The sequence below is a fragment of the Bipolaris sorokiniana genome, assembly GCF_000338995.1.
Source record: "Bipolaris sorokiniana ND90Pr unplaced genomic scaffold COCSAscaffold_11, whole genome shotgun sequence".
Lineage (NCBI taxonomy): Eukaryota > Fungi > Ascomycota > Dothideomycetes > Pleosporales > Pleosporaceae > Bipolaris > Bipolaris sorokiniana.
Genome location: NW_006911905.1, coordinates 473471 through 488624, shown reverse-complemented (window position 1 = coordinate 488624; position 15154 = coordinate 473471). Strand labels below are relative to the sequence as shown.

At 50.2% G+C, this 15154-nt stretch overlaps 3 protein-coding genes across 3 annotated transcripts; 2 read left to right on the top strand and 1 right to left on the bottom strand.

Moving 5' to 3' along the window:
• Window positions 1-1688: 1688 nt before the first annotated feature.
• Window positions 1689-5177, bottom strand: COCSADRAFT_38723 (uncharacterized protein). The gene is made up of 3 exons (XM_007703909.1): window positions 4438-5177; window positions 2226-4388; window positions 1689-2170 (listed from the first exon to the last, which is right to left on the bottom strand). The coding sequence occupies exons 1-3, from the start codon at window positions 4874-4876 to the stop codon at window positions 2058-2060; spliced, it is 2715 nt and encodes a 904-aa protein (XP_007702099.1). The 5' UTR covers window positions 4877-5177; the 3' UTR covers window positions 1689-2057.
• Window positions 5178-8007: 2830 nt separating this feature from the next.
• Window positions 8008-11256, top strand: COCSADRAFT_122027 (uncharacterized protein). The gene is made up of 7 exons (XM_007704098.1): window positions 8008-8110; window positions 8256-8346; window positions 8586-9435; window positions 9489-9548; window positions 9603-10038; window positions 10086-11122; window positions 11195-11256. The coding sequence occupies exons 1-6, from the start codon at window positions 8085-8087 to the stop codon at window positions 10789-10791; spliced, it is 2169 nt and encodes a 722-aa protein (XP_007702288.1). The 5' UTR covers window positions 8008-8084; the 3' UTR covers window positions 10792-11122; window positions 11195-11256.
• A 2049-nt stretch (window positions 11257-13305) lies between these two features.
• Window positions 13306-15121, top strand: COCSADRAFT_95126 (uncharacterized protein; the record flags this gene model as incomplete). Its single annotated transcript, XM_007704097.1, has 5 exons — window positions 13306-13356; window positions 13409-13811; window positions 13864-14273; window positions 14326-14695; window positions 14748-15121. 5 exons carry the CDS (start codon window positions 13306-13308, stop codon window positions 15119-15121), a joined length of 1608 nt encoding a protein of 535 aa, XP_007702287.1.
• Between the last annotated feature and the right edge of the window lie 33 nt (window positions 15122-15154).

Sequence of the window (15154 nt, the reverse complement as noted above, 5' to 3'; positions counted from 1 at the left end):
ATCTTGTTTGCGACCCACAGTCACTCCCCCGCCCTGCCGCATCTCACCGCAACTATACGGGATCCCGTGCCGTGAGTAGAGCGGGTGGGCAAAAAAAAGTAAATAGGTCTATGGATCCAAACCAATCCCCCTGCGCTGCCCCAACCCAAACCACGATACAAGCAAACACCCCGAACATGGCCCACCCCCCTTAGCTTGCACAAAAGCAGATACCCAGACATGGGGGAGTACAGTAGTGGTAACAACTAACCCCCCACTTTTCCCATATCTATCCAAACTCTAAACCCACTGTGTACTAAGAACCCCATTACATGCATGCACGCAAGCATAACGTCAAAAAAAGGAAGCAAGCGCAAACCCACCCGCCTTACCACCCCTCCCCCCTGCCAGCAGCAACCCGCCCCTCGTATTCCGAGGTCAAATATGCCTTGCAGCGCACCCAACCAGTAAACGACGAAACCTCCAAAAGATGTCCCACCCTATGTAATCTCGCATCAACACACGATTCAGCTCTGCGCGTGTCGGCCTTGCAAAACCTGCTTCGTTTTGTGGCGCCCCTCATATGCTTCATGCTATTGCCTATCACGCATACTATCTCCACCTTGCCCTTTCCACCTCCAACCAGGCCCTTACCTCCACCTTTTTTGGGGGCTCGCTGAGCTTGCGAGTTCACTCGCACTCGCACTCGCTCGCTCAGCTGCAGCACCCTAGCCTCTTACCCCAAACAAAACCCCTCAGATCGCACACGCAGCCTTGTCCCTTTTCTAATGCTAACAAATCCAGCGCACACGCACGCAGGCATGGCCATACCCGCCCAAAAAGTCCGCACGTGAGACTGACTAGCTCCGAACTTTAAATCTCGCAACCAAGGGGGCGTTCAAAGGTAATCGTCGAAGGATTGTCGTCACTAGTCAGACTTTGCATGCTTGGAAAAGGTTCGCGACATGCGGAGCAAGGAGCGTTCGATTGAGCATAAACGTGAATGAACAAACGTGGAAAGTGGGGTTGTAGGTAGGGGTTTTGACGTTAATGCATGCATGCATGCATGCAAGCATGCAGCGGCTTTGTTGATAACCTCCGATTTTTATCTCGTCAAAAACGGGTTTTGCTTGTTAGGCGTGCTGCTTTGAGTAGCAAGCATTTTACGCGCGTAAGCGCAGGAAAGAAGTGGATTTGATAACTGGATTTGGACGGGGGAGTCTTGGTTAGGAGTGTGATCTGCTTGTTGATGCTAAATGACTAAGTTTTAATTTTTTTTCTGTCTGGGGCAAGGGTAGGTGCTTTTGCTTTCTCTGTGTGTGGGTGTGTGTTTTGGGTGGGTGGGTGGATGCTGGGTGTGTATACGCAGGATACGGATGCCGATCGACTAGGAAGAGAGCTAGCGGTAGCGGATAAGATAGGTTCGGGTGAGAGAATGGGAGGGGGGAGGCTAAGCCTCAGAAAGATTGAGGAGTAATGGCTGGATGGGTTTCTGGCTGAGGAATTGGAGGCCTGAAGGCGACAGGGAGGTGTGGAGGAGAAGATGGCTTGTGCAGAGAAGGTTCGGTGCGGACAGGGCTGCGGGAAGGGGGAGTGATCTTGGAGCCGAAAGCTTGTCGACAAGTGGCGCAGAGATGCAGGTTAGGCTCAAGAGCGCCTTATGTCTTTCTCGCGTGGGAATACGAATAAATTAGATGGTAGAGTAGATAGACTTTCAATAATGTAAATTTATTGTAGTAGATATGCTACGTTACATGCTGGTTGTTTGCTCATGATGAGCCCAAAGTCCCTTTCCTCTAAAGAATTACACCGCCAAGAAACCAGAAAGGGTATAAACTATTGTCTCGTAAGAATCGAAACGATCGAGAAGTAGTTGGAAGTCGTAAGTCGTAGACCGGCGGGGCATATGCCGTGCCACAGATTTTCGTGAATGAAGGGCGACAGAGAACATGAGTCTCCAAAGAATCAGGCCGTTACAAACGTGACATGATGAAGAAAGTGCATAGAACATTTCGATGCAGAAATGCAACAGACATCGAAACAAGGACGACGGTGCGGAAAAAACCTTTGCAATAGCATTACACGCTTGGAAGCCAGAAGGAAAGCAGGAATTGCCCGACGAGGCGCGATGTATACTTTGTCTGGTTTGCAGGCGAGATGCTTACTGCTTGTCTTCTTTGTAAGAAGTCAACTGTTGTGTGTTAGCACCAGTTCAACGTCCTCTCAATCACACCGGAATTACTCACTGTTCTCCTTCACTAACTGCGCAGTCTGCCTGACAAAGTTTACACTTGATGCATCTCCAAATCCAACCTCCTTCTCCCAATCGAGGTCGGCATCACGCATGGGATTACACTTGCGGTTGTACTTCCACCGGAAAATCTGTTGCACAAAATGCATCCTGTTATCGATCTCACGGCACGCTTCATCTGCCATATCTTGTGCGTCCCTTTGGTCGAGTCCCTCAGTCTGGGCTTTGGTCAACATCACAAGGTGGATGGTCTTTTGCTGGTCTTCAAGGGCCATGCACATGCCCAATACAGCAACGAATGCCGCAAGCCATTTGTCACATCCTTTAGATGATTTGAGAATTTGTTGTAGCTTGTTGAGGACGTTGGCCTGGATGGATCGTTGGAGGCGCGAGAAAAAGTACTTGAGCTGTCGGTTCGTCATACGCGGCGATGTGAAGTTGTCAACGTAAGAGTTGGGACCACCATATGAGTGCATACGGGATAGTGTTGCGACCTTGGTTTCCTCAGCAATGGTGAGCGTGTGCGACATGATAAAGGTGACGATGATAAGGCGGAAGATTTCGCGAAGGAGCTTGGATTCGTCGTCCGACTTTGGCTTTACGCGCGTCATCAGTTTGAAAAGCTTTTGCTGAAAGTCATTGTCGTCTTCCATCCAGCAAAGCTCGCCAAAAGCGTCGAGGTGATGGTCGACGATGTCGGAAATATACTTGTCGTACTTCTTCTCCTCATTGTGATTGATGTGTACCATGCCTAGTGCTGGACTTCGCTTCTTGACCGGAACTCTTTTCTGGGTCCTTGGGTCGAGCCTGTATTGAATTTGTACTAATAGCTCGTCTCCACGAGGAATAAACTCATAAACCTTGACAGGAATTCTGGGCATGCTGTTCTGGCCGCATGTCATGAAAACTGTGAGTTCATCATTGCCCCACTGTTGAATGTATTGGGTGACAAAGCGAGTGAGATTCGAATCTTCATGCATCTGGGTGACGAGTGAGGGCAAGAAGTAGGGTGACAGGTCGATGAGCTTCATACGGTTGCATCCAAGACCGCAGTCAGCATTGGGCCGCTGAGATCGCTTGAAGCACCGGTCGCAGATGTCTCCAGGACCGCACTTGTCTCTCTGCAACACACAATGCCAACATGCAACAATCTTACGCATGTCGTGCGCTGCTTTGGCGACCGTGGGCTCCAAGTGAGTGCCCAGGGCTCTGCCCCCAGACTTCGCTGCTAGCGCTTTCTGTGCTGCACTCCGAGACGATTCCGGCTCAGGAGACGCATCGAAACTCATTTCGGGCACGCCACTATGAATGACATGGTCTACTTTCAGAGTGTGCATTTGCGGTTGCTGCAAATTCCCAAATTGCTGCGTCTGAAACTGATCCACCATCATCCCAGAGTCCGAATGCTGGTAGGCTGAGTACATGCTGTCAGAACTTCCTGGGCTAGGTACAGATGGACTGATCTCTGGCTGGAAGGGAGAAGATGGGTGAAAGCCAGTTGACGATGTTGCCGGTGGTGACGCTGAAAAGGCATTATTGGTGGTAATATAGTTCTCGGTGAAGAGGCTAGAAGTGGCATTGTAGTTCACAAAGTTCTGGTGGTCCGGTGGTGGTGAGGATCCTCTCTGCTGCATGTCTACAGAACCGCGATGCTGTGTGTCGAAGGAGCCTCGATGTTGCGTGTCGAAGGAGCCTCGATGCTGTGTATCGAAAGAACCCCGATGCTGCATGTCTAGAGAGCCACGATGCTGTAGTGGCGTCTGCGGGACTGGATCAAACGATGGAGCGAGGTTCTGTGTTGGCGAGAAGAACATGTTCTCATGGATTGGAATAGTAGGCTCGTTAGGCGAGATGAGAGACGAAGGGTCGGTGTAATGCGCCGCCCAGGTGTCCACATCGACCAAATACTCGGAGTAGTTTACAGGGTCGCTCGCTGGGTCGAAGACAACATGGCCCGACCTAGGTGTCATTGAAGATCTTGAGGGTCCTTGTCCGTTCCAAGGGTCATAGCGGGGTGGCTGGGTGGTGTAGTTCTGGTCGTACATGTTGTTCTGGGAGTGCATCATTGGCATTTGTTGCGCTTGGTGGGCTTGAATGTTATACTGCTGCTGGAATACTTGCGGGTCGGCCATTGTAGCATTGAAGGCTGCTTGGACGGCTATAGGCGCGTCAGCAGAAACACGTAAACTAACCCAAGGACAACGTACCTTGGTCGCTAAAGGTACCGTGAGCAGTAAAGAGCATGCTGGAATCCATGGTCGGTAGCCCAGTAGGCGAAGTCTGCGAAGCTACGGTATTACCGTTTTGGTGGTAGTAGTTGCGCATGGATTCGGAGTCGAGCATCTCCACCTCGAACGAGTCACCGTCCGGCGTCCTCACAGACGTAGGGGACGTTGAAGAGCTACCATTGTCCCATAACATGTGCTCAGGATCCTGGAGCAGTTCGGGCTGCTGTGATGGGCCCCGGCTCAAAGGCGGCGGGGTCGCAAGTGGTCCAGGCGAGTGCCCGGTATGATTGACCAGAGAGTCGGTTGGTGTCTTGGAGCGCTGTCGCGCATCGTACTGGCCGCCGAAGACAAAGGCATGGGGATCGACGAAAAGAGCTTGGTCTGGATAGGTGTGGTACTGCTGCGAGTATGTCGACATGGCGCGCAAGTGGCCACTTGGGGCCAAACCAGAATGAGGGTCTTCCTAGGGCTTGCGCACCAGACCGCAGAGGGGAATCTTTGTTGTGAAAAGGGCCAAAAGGTCGACCCACGGGCCCACGATGATACTGAAGACGTGGAGCGGAGGTGGACGGCTTGTGCGCGCGCAGAAGAGCGATGCGCAACAAGGAACACAAACGAGGGCGATCCGACCAGAGTGAGGACCGCTCACTACGACTCGAGAGATAAGACACAAGAAGAATCTGTCTCGGAGCAGCTGACGGGCAGAAGTTCAGACGGCGACGGCATTCAAGCACATCTTACGCTGCCCCGCGAAGACCGGTGAAGAGCAACCCGGCAAATGGAAGCTATTGGCTTAGCTGCATGCTTGTGTGCAACATTTAGATCACACCAAGCCGCAACCAACCTTCGCGCCGCCCCGCGCTGCACTGTAAATCACCCATTGTTTGAGCTCATGATATCAATGTGCAAGTGGCTGGGCGCGTTTCTTTTCTTCAGTCTTTGCGTTGCGCTTTTTGCACGTCCTCAAGGCGGGTTTTGGAGTCCCGGATCTGGGTTGCAGCCGCCAGCCTGTCTGCCCCAGGTATAGACGCATGCAGTGCACCGCTGGCTGCGCCTTGTTCGCTAAACCGCTCCCAATCAGTGGCGGGTGCTGAAACGAATGGCAGGTCAGACAGAAGGTAATGGGTGGCAGAGCACCACCGAGTTTTGCTCTAGCGCGGCTCTGCTGTGTTCACCGGTGCGACAAGCTGCCAGCTCATGCTGCAAAAGACTGTCATCCGTCCGGAAACTAGCCTTGATTGTTCTTCCAGCCAGTGTATCATACCAGCCTTCGCGGTCCGGATGATTGCTTTGATGGGATATGAATCGTGTGTATAGTCGAGAAACCTGTGGTACGCCAGTACATACTGAGGGCAAGTGAAGTAGCTGGACAAGTCCCGCGGCTATCGCGCATGATGAGTTTCTCGATTAACTTTACGTTCTGTTCGATAAACGGGCAGGGGCCTTTGCTGCAAATGTGACGACAGTAGGGAAAATGGGAACGAAGGATCCGTGGTGAGAAACCATGTCGGTAAGCGTAGGCTTGCTACTCTCGGCCGTGCTTGCTCAAGTGGGCGTGAGGGAATTCGGCAAGACACGACACTATGCCGCATTCGGCACGGCAGTATGCCGGGCACCGGCGCAGCCTCCCGCACCACATGCACTCAGCCAAGATAAATACAGTTTCTATCCAACATGGCCAAGATGGCTAAATAACATCGAGTACCTGACCAACTGTCATGCTTAACGCAGGGAAAGTGATAAGATTTAGGATCTCCACCCGGCATAAACAAAGTATCCGAAGAGAGACCGGAAAAGAAAATAATCGAGAGAGTGAGAAAGGGGGGATTTGTCATAGACAACGAGAAGCATATTCAGAAGCAAGAGACTTCTGTAATCTGCCTAGATATGAAATAAACGGATACTTGTGTAGTCATCAGTGGAGTGCACAACACTGTTCAGGCAACTCCTTTTGATAGCTGGAGAGCCTCAGTCGCACGGCTGCACCAGATAGGAACCGTATATAGAAGCTGACCTGAAAATAGAGCCAGAACTCAGGTAAATGTTAATCGGTTCTTGAAGAAGCTACGTCAACTCAAGGGTTTGTAGATCTGATAACCTTGAGTAGTCGTACTTGTGTTTTGATCACTGATGACTTTGCAATATGTTTCAGACAGAAACTCGCTACCATCTGAAAAATAGGCATATAAGCGTAGACTTACCCGAAGGAGGTCTTGAAAAGAATCAGTTTCCCATCACGACAGTTCTTCAGTTACGAATGAATCCGTATCCGATGTTAACTGTACGAAATAGTCCAGTGCCCTAACTAGGTATTGTGGTCATAGACACGAGCTCTAGTCTACAATTCATCTAGATCAGGGGTCTGATGCGGGTTCAAACGCTTATGTAGGACCCAAAATCGCTCCCTTAATTCAATTTTCCAGCCTCGTTTTGAATGATCTATAATCGATTATTGACTCCATTAATTGTGCAAAATGAATTTAAATATCGTACATGGCACCCTTGAAATACGAAAAGGTCGGACAATCAGCTAAGGTTACACAATATGGAGAACTCGATATAACAATTGCGGTCTGACTTTCCTCCACAGTAACTGACCTCCAGTCGCCACGGTCATAGTTCTTGATGATAATATAACGTTAGGATTTGGCAAGTGGAAGCACGGTTACGGCAGATAGCAGAGAAGACTTACTCAGAGAGTGTGATGGCACCTGCAGGTGGGTTCAAAGAGGCATTTCAGCGGGAGGGACACTTGCCAACCTATTACAAATATGTACTCAACATTGTACTCGAAAGAAGGACACGAAGTTCGGCATTCCAAAGGGACACGATAGTATACCATTTTAGGCTTACCGGATATCTCACCGAACAATCGCGTGCGCTCAGGCATCTATTACATGCATTTTATTTAGTATTAGTAAGATAAGCCAGGAAAACTTCGAAAGCTGAAAAAACGCCATGGAGGCTGAGGTGGGTTATTGTACATCGCATCGTCTGCCTTGCTGACACTGTCATATCATTGGTTGTTTCGATGAGAGAACTGTGTCCCGATTTCGCCTCATCCGACGCCCGACGGAGAGACCTTTGACCGCTAGAACGTTTGCAGGGTTTGACCTAGAAGGTTTGATCTGGCCTCTAACCGCCAAAGATAGATGCTGGCTACATATAATGACCAGCAAACTTGGCCTTTAGCTCCACATGCCGATGCAATCACACATCGCCAGCGCTCAGAGCTAGGGCATGTGATCAAACTGACCCGACACCTGAATAGCCTCGTTGTCTATCACATTTATTCATATGCAGATATGAAAACTTGACGAAAAGAAGCTATGAGGTCGGTTTGCCTTCTGCTTCAAGACTTCTTTGGCATGCTCTCTTATCTAATTCGATTCAATCGACTCGTATAATTGCGAATACTCCGTGTCATTAAAAGAACTCCTTTGGGTAACTCTCGAGTTGCATTAAGCTTAGCGCTGCCGATCTTAGCGCCCACACCGGGGTCTCGGAGCTAGATTCATGGGCGCTCGGAATAATGACGCTGGGAAACACAACATCTGCGACAACAAGCGTGAAAAACACCTCATCACCATTCCTTTGCCATCCAGAACTTAGCTATAGTACTCGACATGCTGCGGAGAAATGGAAAGCCGAGGTACGTGGCCATTCCAGCCGTCAACCTACGGTGATGGCGGTGGTGCACGCTAGCACTGCACACTGTCCACGACCAGGCGCAGAGCTTGGAAATGGCTCGGGATATTAGCTCCCGCCCAGGGACACCGGATGCTAATTAATATCAGGTCATGTGAACCGTGTCGCATATCAAAGATTAAGTGCGACCATGCAACGCCTACCTGCCAGAAGTGCCATGCTCGCGGCATCACGGAGCAAGTAAGTAGATTCCACACGACATCTCACAAGTATTCATGATCACACCTATTTCCTACGTCAAGAGAACATTGGAAAGTTTTAAACACGTTCATTCAATATGGTTGGCAAGTCAATGCCTCCAACGCAAGCGGATATTCCGAAGGTATTCGGGTGGCCTTTGGGGCCGGAATGCGGTCCCTGAATGCTTGCGTTACCTAGTGATAAAGCCATGCACGCATGGTCACACTAACACTTATAAGTGCTTCTATCATCCTAATCCGATGACCAAGCCGGCCGGAACACCACGGAAGAAACCAGAGTCACGTCGGAGAAAACTAGACGCGCAATCTATAAACGGCCAAGGAAGACTGGCGTCACTAACACTCAGTCCCCCTACTCTCAGAAATGATGCAGATCCAGGGGCGGTAAGTAATACATGGCCAACGCCACCAGAACCTGCGACCAGAACGCCCCAAAATGTGTCTCATCCAGCGAGAAATTTTTTCTTGGGATCAACGAGCTATGCATCCGTCTTCACGGGTGAGCATCCGTTACCCACGCCCATGGACGAAGAATCCTCGGAGCGACCTATTCCGACTTCTCCAGTACCTAGTAGAAGCATGGGACATCGTCACTGTCAATTTGCCTTGGGAAATATGATAGTTTCGTCCCTCTCACCGTTCAATTTCTTCGAAAAGTCTCTAACACTGTACTTCGAAACACAAAAAGCTTCTCCCATCGTTGGGCCGTTGATTCTCTCTGCACTTCCTCAACTCCGTAAAGACATGGAGTTGTTGAAGTCTGCTGATAATGATGTGTATTCATTATATGCCGAGATGACCAGGAACACTGCACGGCCCATGAAAGTGCCTGCAGGTATGCGACCAGCCGATTTTCACACGTTGTTCACTGGAAAAAACTTGAGATGGGAGACATTAGGCCTTATTTTGGTTCTTGCTGGCTCCAAGGCTCAATTTACAGCGCCGAATGATCCCATGTTTACACTAGAGGGAGGCGAGGTGATAAACAAGGACGAGTTTATTGAAGATGTCATGCATGCTACTAACGTATGTATCAATATTTGCCAGACACATGGCGCAGTGAACGAGAGTAAGAGAAAACCGAACCAAGTCACGGCATTCGTGCTTTGCTAACAGTTGAAGTAATGGTATGTCTTGTCTACATCAATATGCTAGTGGTTAGTAATTATTATGGAGACAATTGTGAGTACAGTACTGTCCACATGTACCTTATCTTGGGCACTGACTTTTGAGAAGACCATGGAACATGGCGACGCATGGGCGATAGTGTCAGTGCCCTGTACGCTGCAGGGATACATTGCGAAGCCTCCAGTTCAGAAGGAGATAACTGCGAACCTTTCTTCATGAGGGAGTTTAGGCGAAGACTGTATGCTGCAATTTACCGCTCAGACAAGACCCTAGCAGTGTTCTACGGGCGACCTCCATTGATGGGTTGGAGATACAGTGACCGCAAGATGCTACTAGACATCAGTGATCAGGCCATAATCTCAGAAGATGCGAATGTACTGAGTGCAGAGCTTTCGAAGCTTGACGGTGCGGGTTGGAACACTGAAGGATTCCTTAATCCTGCTACATTCGTTCGCCTGAGTTGCCAACTTAGCGTCTTCAAAGAAAGGCTGCTAGAACAAAGCCTTGCTGGGGAGAAAGACAGTGAAGTGGTACGGAACATAGAGTAAGTCAGCTGCTGATTCCTCTTGTACGAGACCTGACAACCAAAAGAGCGATTTCGGCAGAATGCGCAGAATGGTGGCACGCACTGCCGGCGTACCTCCGATATGAGACATACACAGATGATGCTGCCTGGAACGTTCGAGGACCCGGAGTAGCTGTACGCCTAATTGCTTGTTACCTGGATTATTTACACTTGGAATTCCAAACGCAACGCCTTCTCCACAAGATAACGCAGCAAGCCCTTCCTGCACTGTTGGAAGTATCACTCAAACTCCTTGCAACCTCCATTGTATCAACCATGCCCAACAATCGCGTCTACGAGACCCGTCGCCATTTTCCTACCGTCGTCCTCTTCTACTGCTTCCCAGCCGCTGGTGTAATAGCTCTGGAGCTACGCCGCTGTACAATTGAGGGCGTCCCACTCCCAAGCACAATCTCGCGTGCAGACGTGATACGGAATCTCTCCATACTAACATCATGCCTCGAATGGATCATTCTACCCGGCGACGGAAACCACAGACTCTGCAGCGAACTCAACAAGATGCTTGCAGTAGTACTAGATGAAGTCCTCAACTATGAACCGCCTGCAAACCGCAACCAGGAGAGTGGAGAGGATGCAGAGAATATGATGGCGGGTGGTGGACAGGGAATTCTTGATATGCCCATGATTGAGGGACTGGAGCCGATACCCACTGAGGCGGAAGATTTTTTGAATTGGTTGGATAATGCTACGTGGAATGGGGCAGTGAGCTGATATGGCATTCGGTCCAAGTTGCCGCTTGTGGGATGAGCGATATCCATGTAGGGCTTTTGAACAGATTATCTCACTACATGGATGAGATGTCGGTGACAGAATTATACTTGGACAACCCTTGTAATTACTCGATTTAGAAGTCCACCCCCCTGTGCGAATCAGACCCTTTCGTGCTATAGAAGGGCCTCTACTAGGTTTTCAAAGCATCATGTCCCCAGTTCTTCAAACTCTTATAACTCTTACTCTCAGTATCTTGCTTGGCCTTTTCCTCCTGGGCTAAATGTCTCTTGCAATACGCCACCACCTTTCTCATATGATCAACATCTTCTTGCTAAAGACGCAACAACAACAAGTTAGTCATGGCATGTAATGCGAGCACTCTGCGATCAAATACAGGACTTACGTCGTACTTGCTAGGATCTTTGTGCGGATTCTTGGAAAGGATGGAGACGATGCGTCGGCCCGATTCGTGGCCAACTGTTTCGCCGTTGGATGAGGAGCTGTTGGTCCAACCTGCGCTCTCAGACTCTTGGCTGCCGAGCCATTCTTTGAGTTCGTCGGCAGTCATGTTTACGAGTTCGTTGAACTCCCTGGGGTAAAGATGAGCATGCATCAAACAGTAGGAATGGACACGCGAATCACGAACTCAATCACGGTGTCGTTGTCTTTGACCATTTTGCGCAGCTGGGTTGAGATGAAGATGTTTTTTTTTCAATAGGTATGCTTCAAGATGTCTCGGTGTAATGCTACGCAGGTTACTGCTGTGGTTTCTACACCTTGTCTACGACGGTGGTTAGTGACGTCATGACATTGCCGTTTCTGGTGACGGTTGGACTATCGCACGTAATGTGGCTGCGTGCGGCTCAACCGCGCGGACCGCTGACAACAACGTTAAAAATGTGCGGACATACTATCACTTTTATATGTAGATGTATGCATGTGTACGGCGAATAATGAGGCTGCTAGATGACCCAACAACTGAGTAACGTCCCGAGTCATGCTCGCCGGCTTGCAAAGCACAGTGCGTTATCTCTGCGCATTCTCAACTCTTCAGCTGCACTAAACTTCAATGGGCGACGACGGCGAGCAGCAACTCAAGAGCATTCGTTACCTGATGTCGCAGAATGTATATGTAAAACATCTTGTATATAATCATCCAAAAGTGTTGAGAATCCCTTCAGTTCAATTTGTCTTGTTCGACATCCCCAAGGAGTGGCAAGGTATCTCCAGGTCCCCGCATCACCACACCACCACACCTCCGCAACCCCCTTCTTCTCCTCACCACCACATCTCCACTGCCCCTCAGAGTTTTATTCACGCATTCCCCACGGCTGCGGAACTGCCGAGGATGTCTTTCCTCCTTTTCTTGTGCGATGCGGGCCGCTAACAGGCCATTAGAAAATTCTTGGTGGCTTCCTTGAGCCTCAAGTGGGCCAACTCCGCCGATCTGAGACCGAAACCTGGCTCATGTTGCATTTTCAATGGGTCACATTCTTGCTAGGCCCGAGCCTGTCTGCACGCGGTCGGAGATTGAAGGGCAAAATAAGCGAATCCATAAACATTGGCCCGGCTCGAGCGGCAAGTTGTTGAAGAGGCGGAGAGAAAGTCGGGGAGACGATAGAGTGATGTTGAGGGCAGCACGGACGTGTATCGACTTCAAGGCGCCCTCATCCCCACCTCCATCGCAAAGTGAAGTATCTTCACCGACGTTCGACCGGCCTCTGGGTGTACACGTCGCCTTGATTTACCACCGTCATGTACGTCACGCGACAATGGCCCTGTCTCTGCGAACCGGTTGTCCGGCATAACGGGCGTCAAGTACGCGACGCGGTGCCACCCGTTGCGAATGCGGGGTGGACATCATCAGAGGCGCTCGTGAGGCTCACAGTCTTTCAAGCAGTAGGACACCATATGGGCCGTCCGCGGTCAGATGCTCATAAGGGAACCCGATCCATCTCCTGCGATACTGTGGTAGCGCAACCACGGTCATTGGCCTTCTCCGGAATAGTCGGCGGAGCAGCCTTGGCTATCGAATCGCGGTCAACTTCCCCACATGTCGGTCGCTAGTCCTCAGCAGCCATGTTGCGTGGACAAGCCCACTACTGCAGTTTCACGAGCTCAGGACGGAATTCGTATGGCTGTTGCGCAGCTTGAGCCAAGAACGTAGGGTTCATCCTGCCCGGGGCGCCTGTGACGGCGTGGCGGCGATGACGTACAACCCCGGAGAGCATGTCTGGGCGCGAAGCTGGGCGCAACACTGGGCATTACCGCATAACCAAAGTCGGCAAGGGATTGGCAACGATACTTAAGACCTTGTGGGTTCGCGATGCGTAGAACAAGCAATTTTTCAGATTCCTTCAGCATTTTCGCTGAGCTCAATCTACTACCGTCATCATGGGTTTGGGCACAGTGTGAGTTTGAGAATTATATACACAACATGTATGCGGATTGTTCTAACTAATGATATGTAGTTCCCTCAAGATTCGCGGTACCGCAGTCGGTACCGAGGCTATCATGCTCGGTGTGATTACATCGATAGGTGGTTTTCTGTTCGGTTACGATACTGTATGCTTTGAGATACTTCCTGCCTGGAGAAACATTTTCTGATCGTGTATAGGGTCAAATCTCCGGTATTCTGTTGTTCCGCGACTTCATTGACCGCTTCGGACAAGATCAGGGCAATGGCCAAGTTGCATTCGATCCAACTATTTCGTCTCTGCTCGTCTCTCTCATGTCTATTGGTACCCTTATCGGCGCACTTGCTGGTGCATACACTGCCGACTTTTTTGGACGTCGCAAGAACCTTACTGTTGGTGTGATCATCTTCATTGTTGGAAACACTATTCAGGTCACTGCTATGGACACTTGGGTCCACATGACTATGGGTCGTATCGTTGCTGGTGTCGGTGTCGGTATCCTGTCTATCGGTGTTCCCATGTATCAGTCCGAAGTCTGCCCCCGTGAAATTCGTGGCCCGGTCGTCGCCTCATACCAGCTCATGATCACCATTGGTATTCTGAGTAAGTATCGCTTTCTCTCAGTGTACGTGGATGATACTTATATGCTCAATAGTCTCCAACATTATAAACTACGGTGTCCGTGACAACCCAGGTCAGGATAATTCCGCATCCTGGAGAATCGTCATTGGTCTTGGTATCGCCTTCTCAATTCCTCTTGGTTTCGGTGTTTTATTCACCCCTGAATCGCCTCGATGGCTGGCCGGTAAGGGACGATGGGAAGATGCGCGTATCGCTATGGCTCGTCTCCGTGGTCTCAAGCACGACCCCAACAACCAGTTGGTCAATGAGGATTTCCAGGAAATGGAGGACTCCATCAACGAGCAAAAGAGCGCCGGTCAGGGTTCTTGGAAGGAATGCTTTGCCCGCTCATCTTCTGGTATTCCCCGTGTTGTCTACAGGACGATCCTTGGCTGTGCGCTTCAGTTTGCGCAACAGTGGACTGGTGTCAACTACTTTTTCTACGTAAGTCTTTGTGGATATCCACTGAAACAATTTGTCACTAACCAATTTACAGTACGGAGCAACCATCTTCCAGTCCGCCGGTGTTCAAGATCCCATCCAGGTTCAGCTTATTCTTGGTGCTGTCAACGTAGCCATGACTTTCCCTGGTCTCTACCTCATCGAGCGACTTGGTCGCCGAGTCCCACTGATTCTTGGGGGTCTCTGGCAAGCAACTTGGCTGCTCATCTTCGCTATTATCGGCGTTGTTCTACCCCCAAGTGAGAACAAGGTGTCTGGCATTGTTATGATTGTCGCTGCATGCATGTTCATTGCAAGTTTCGCTGCCACCTGGGGACCCTTTATTTGGGTTGTCATTGGTGAGACGTTCCCTCTGCGAACACGTGCCAAGCAAGCATCTTTGGCGACGGCATTCAACTGGCTTGGTATGTTCCTTTTGTTCTCGCACATTTTGCATTTACTAACAAACCCCCCCAGGTAACTTCTTGATTGGTTTCCTCACGCCTTATGCCGATGACGGTATCGGATACGCCTTTGGTTTCGTCTTCTTCGGCTGCAACTTTGCCGCAGCAGCCATCGTCTACTTCTTCCTTTTCGAGACCAAGGGTCTGTCTCTCGAGAATGTCGACATTATGTACTCGGACAACAACCTCTCTGCTAGGACCAGTAAGAAGTGGGTACCTGCCGGATACATTACGCGTAACGAGCGCGACGACGCTTACTGGCAACGCCGCCACAGCGCCGTCGCTGCTAATGGCGGTGCGCCTGGCAGCGTTGCTGAGAAGTATAACGACAAGGACGATAGTTCACCCGAAAGGGGCATGTCGTTGCACCAAGAGCGCGTTAACTAAGCGCATAGCCTCTTTGATGTATATTAGATAGCA

What these genes read in the sequence shown, in the direction of transcription:
- COCSADRAFT_122027 (XM_007704098.1), top strand. Translation starts at nt 8,085, where the DNA reads ATGCTGCGGAGAAATGGAAAGCCGAG. An exon ending in CGGAGAAATGGAAAGCCGAG is followed by an intron (nt 8,111 to 8,255) that starts GTACGTGGCCAT and finishes AATTAATATCAG; the next exon opens with GTCATGTGAACCGTGTCGCA. An exon ending in GAAGTGGTACGGAACATAGA is followed by an intron (nt 10,039 to 10,085) that starts GTAAGTCAGCTG and finishes GACAACCAAAAG; the next exon opens with AGCGATTTCGGCAGAATGCG.
- COCSADRAFT_38723 (XM_007703909.1), bottom strand. Translation starts at nt 4,876, where the DNA reads ATGTCGACATACTCGCAGCAGTACCACACCTATCCAGACCAAGCTCTT. An exon ending in CGGTACCTTTAGCGACCAAG is followed by an intron (nt 4,389 to 4,437) that starts GTACGTTGTCCT and finishes ACGCGCCTATAG; the next exon opens with CCGTCCAAGCAGCCTTCAAT. An exon ending in GCAGTTAGTGAAGGAGAACA is followed by an intron (nt 2,171 to 2,225) that starts GTGAGTAATTCC and finishes AACACACAACAG; the next exon opens with TTGACTTCTTACAAAGAAGA.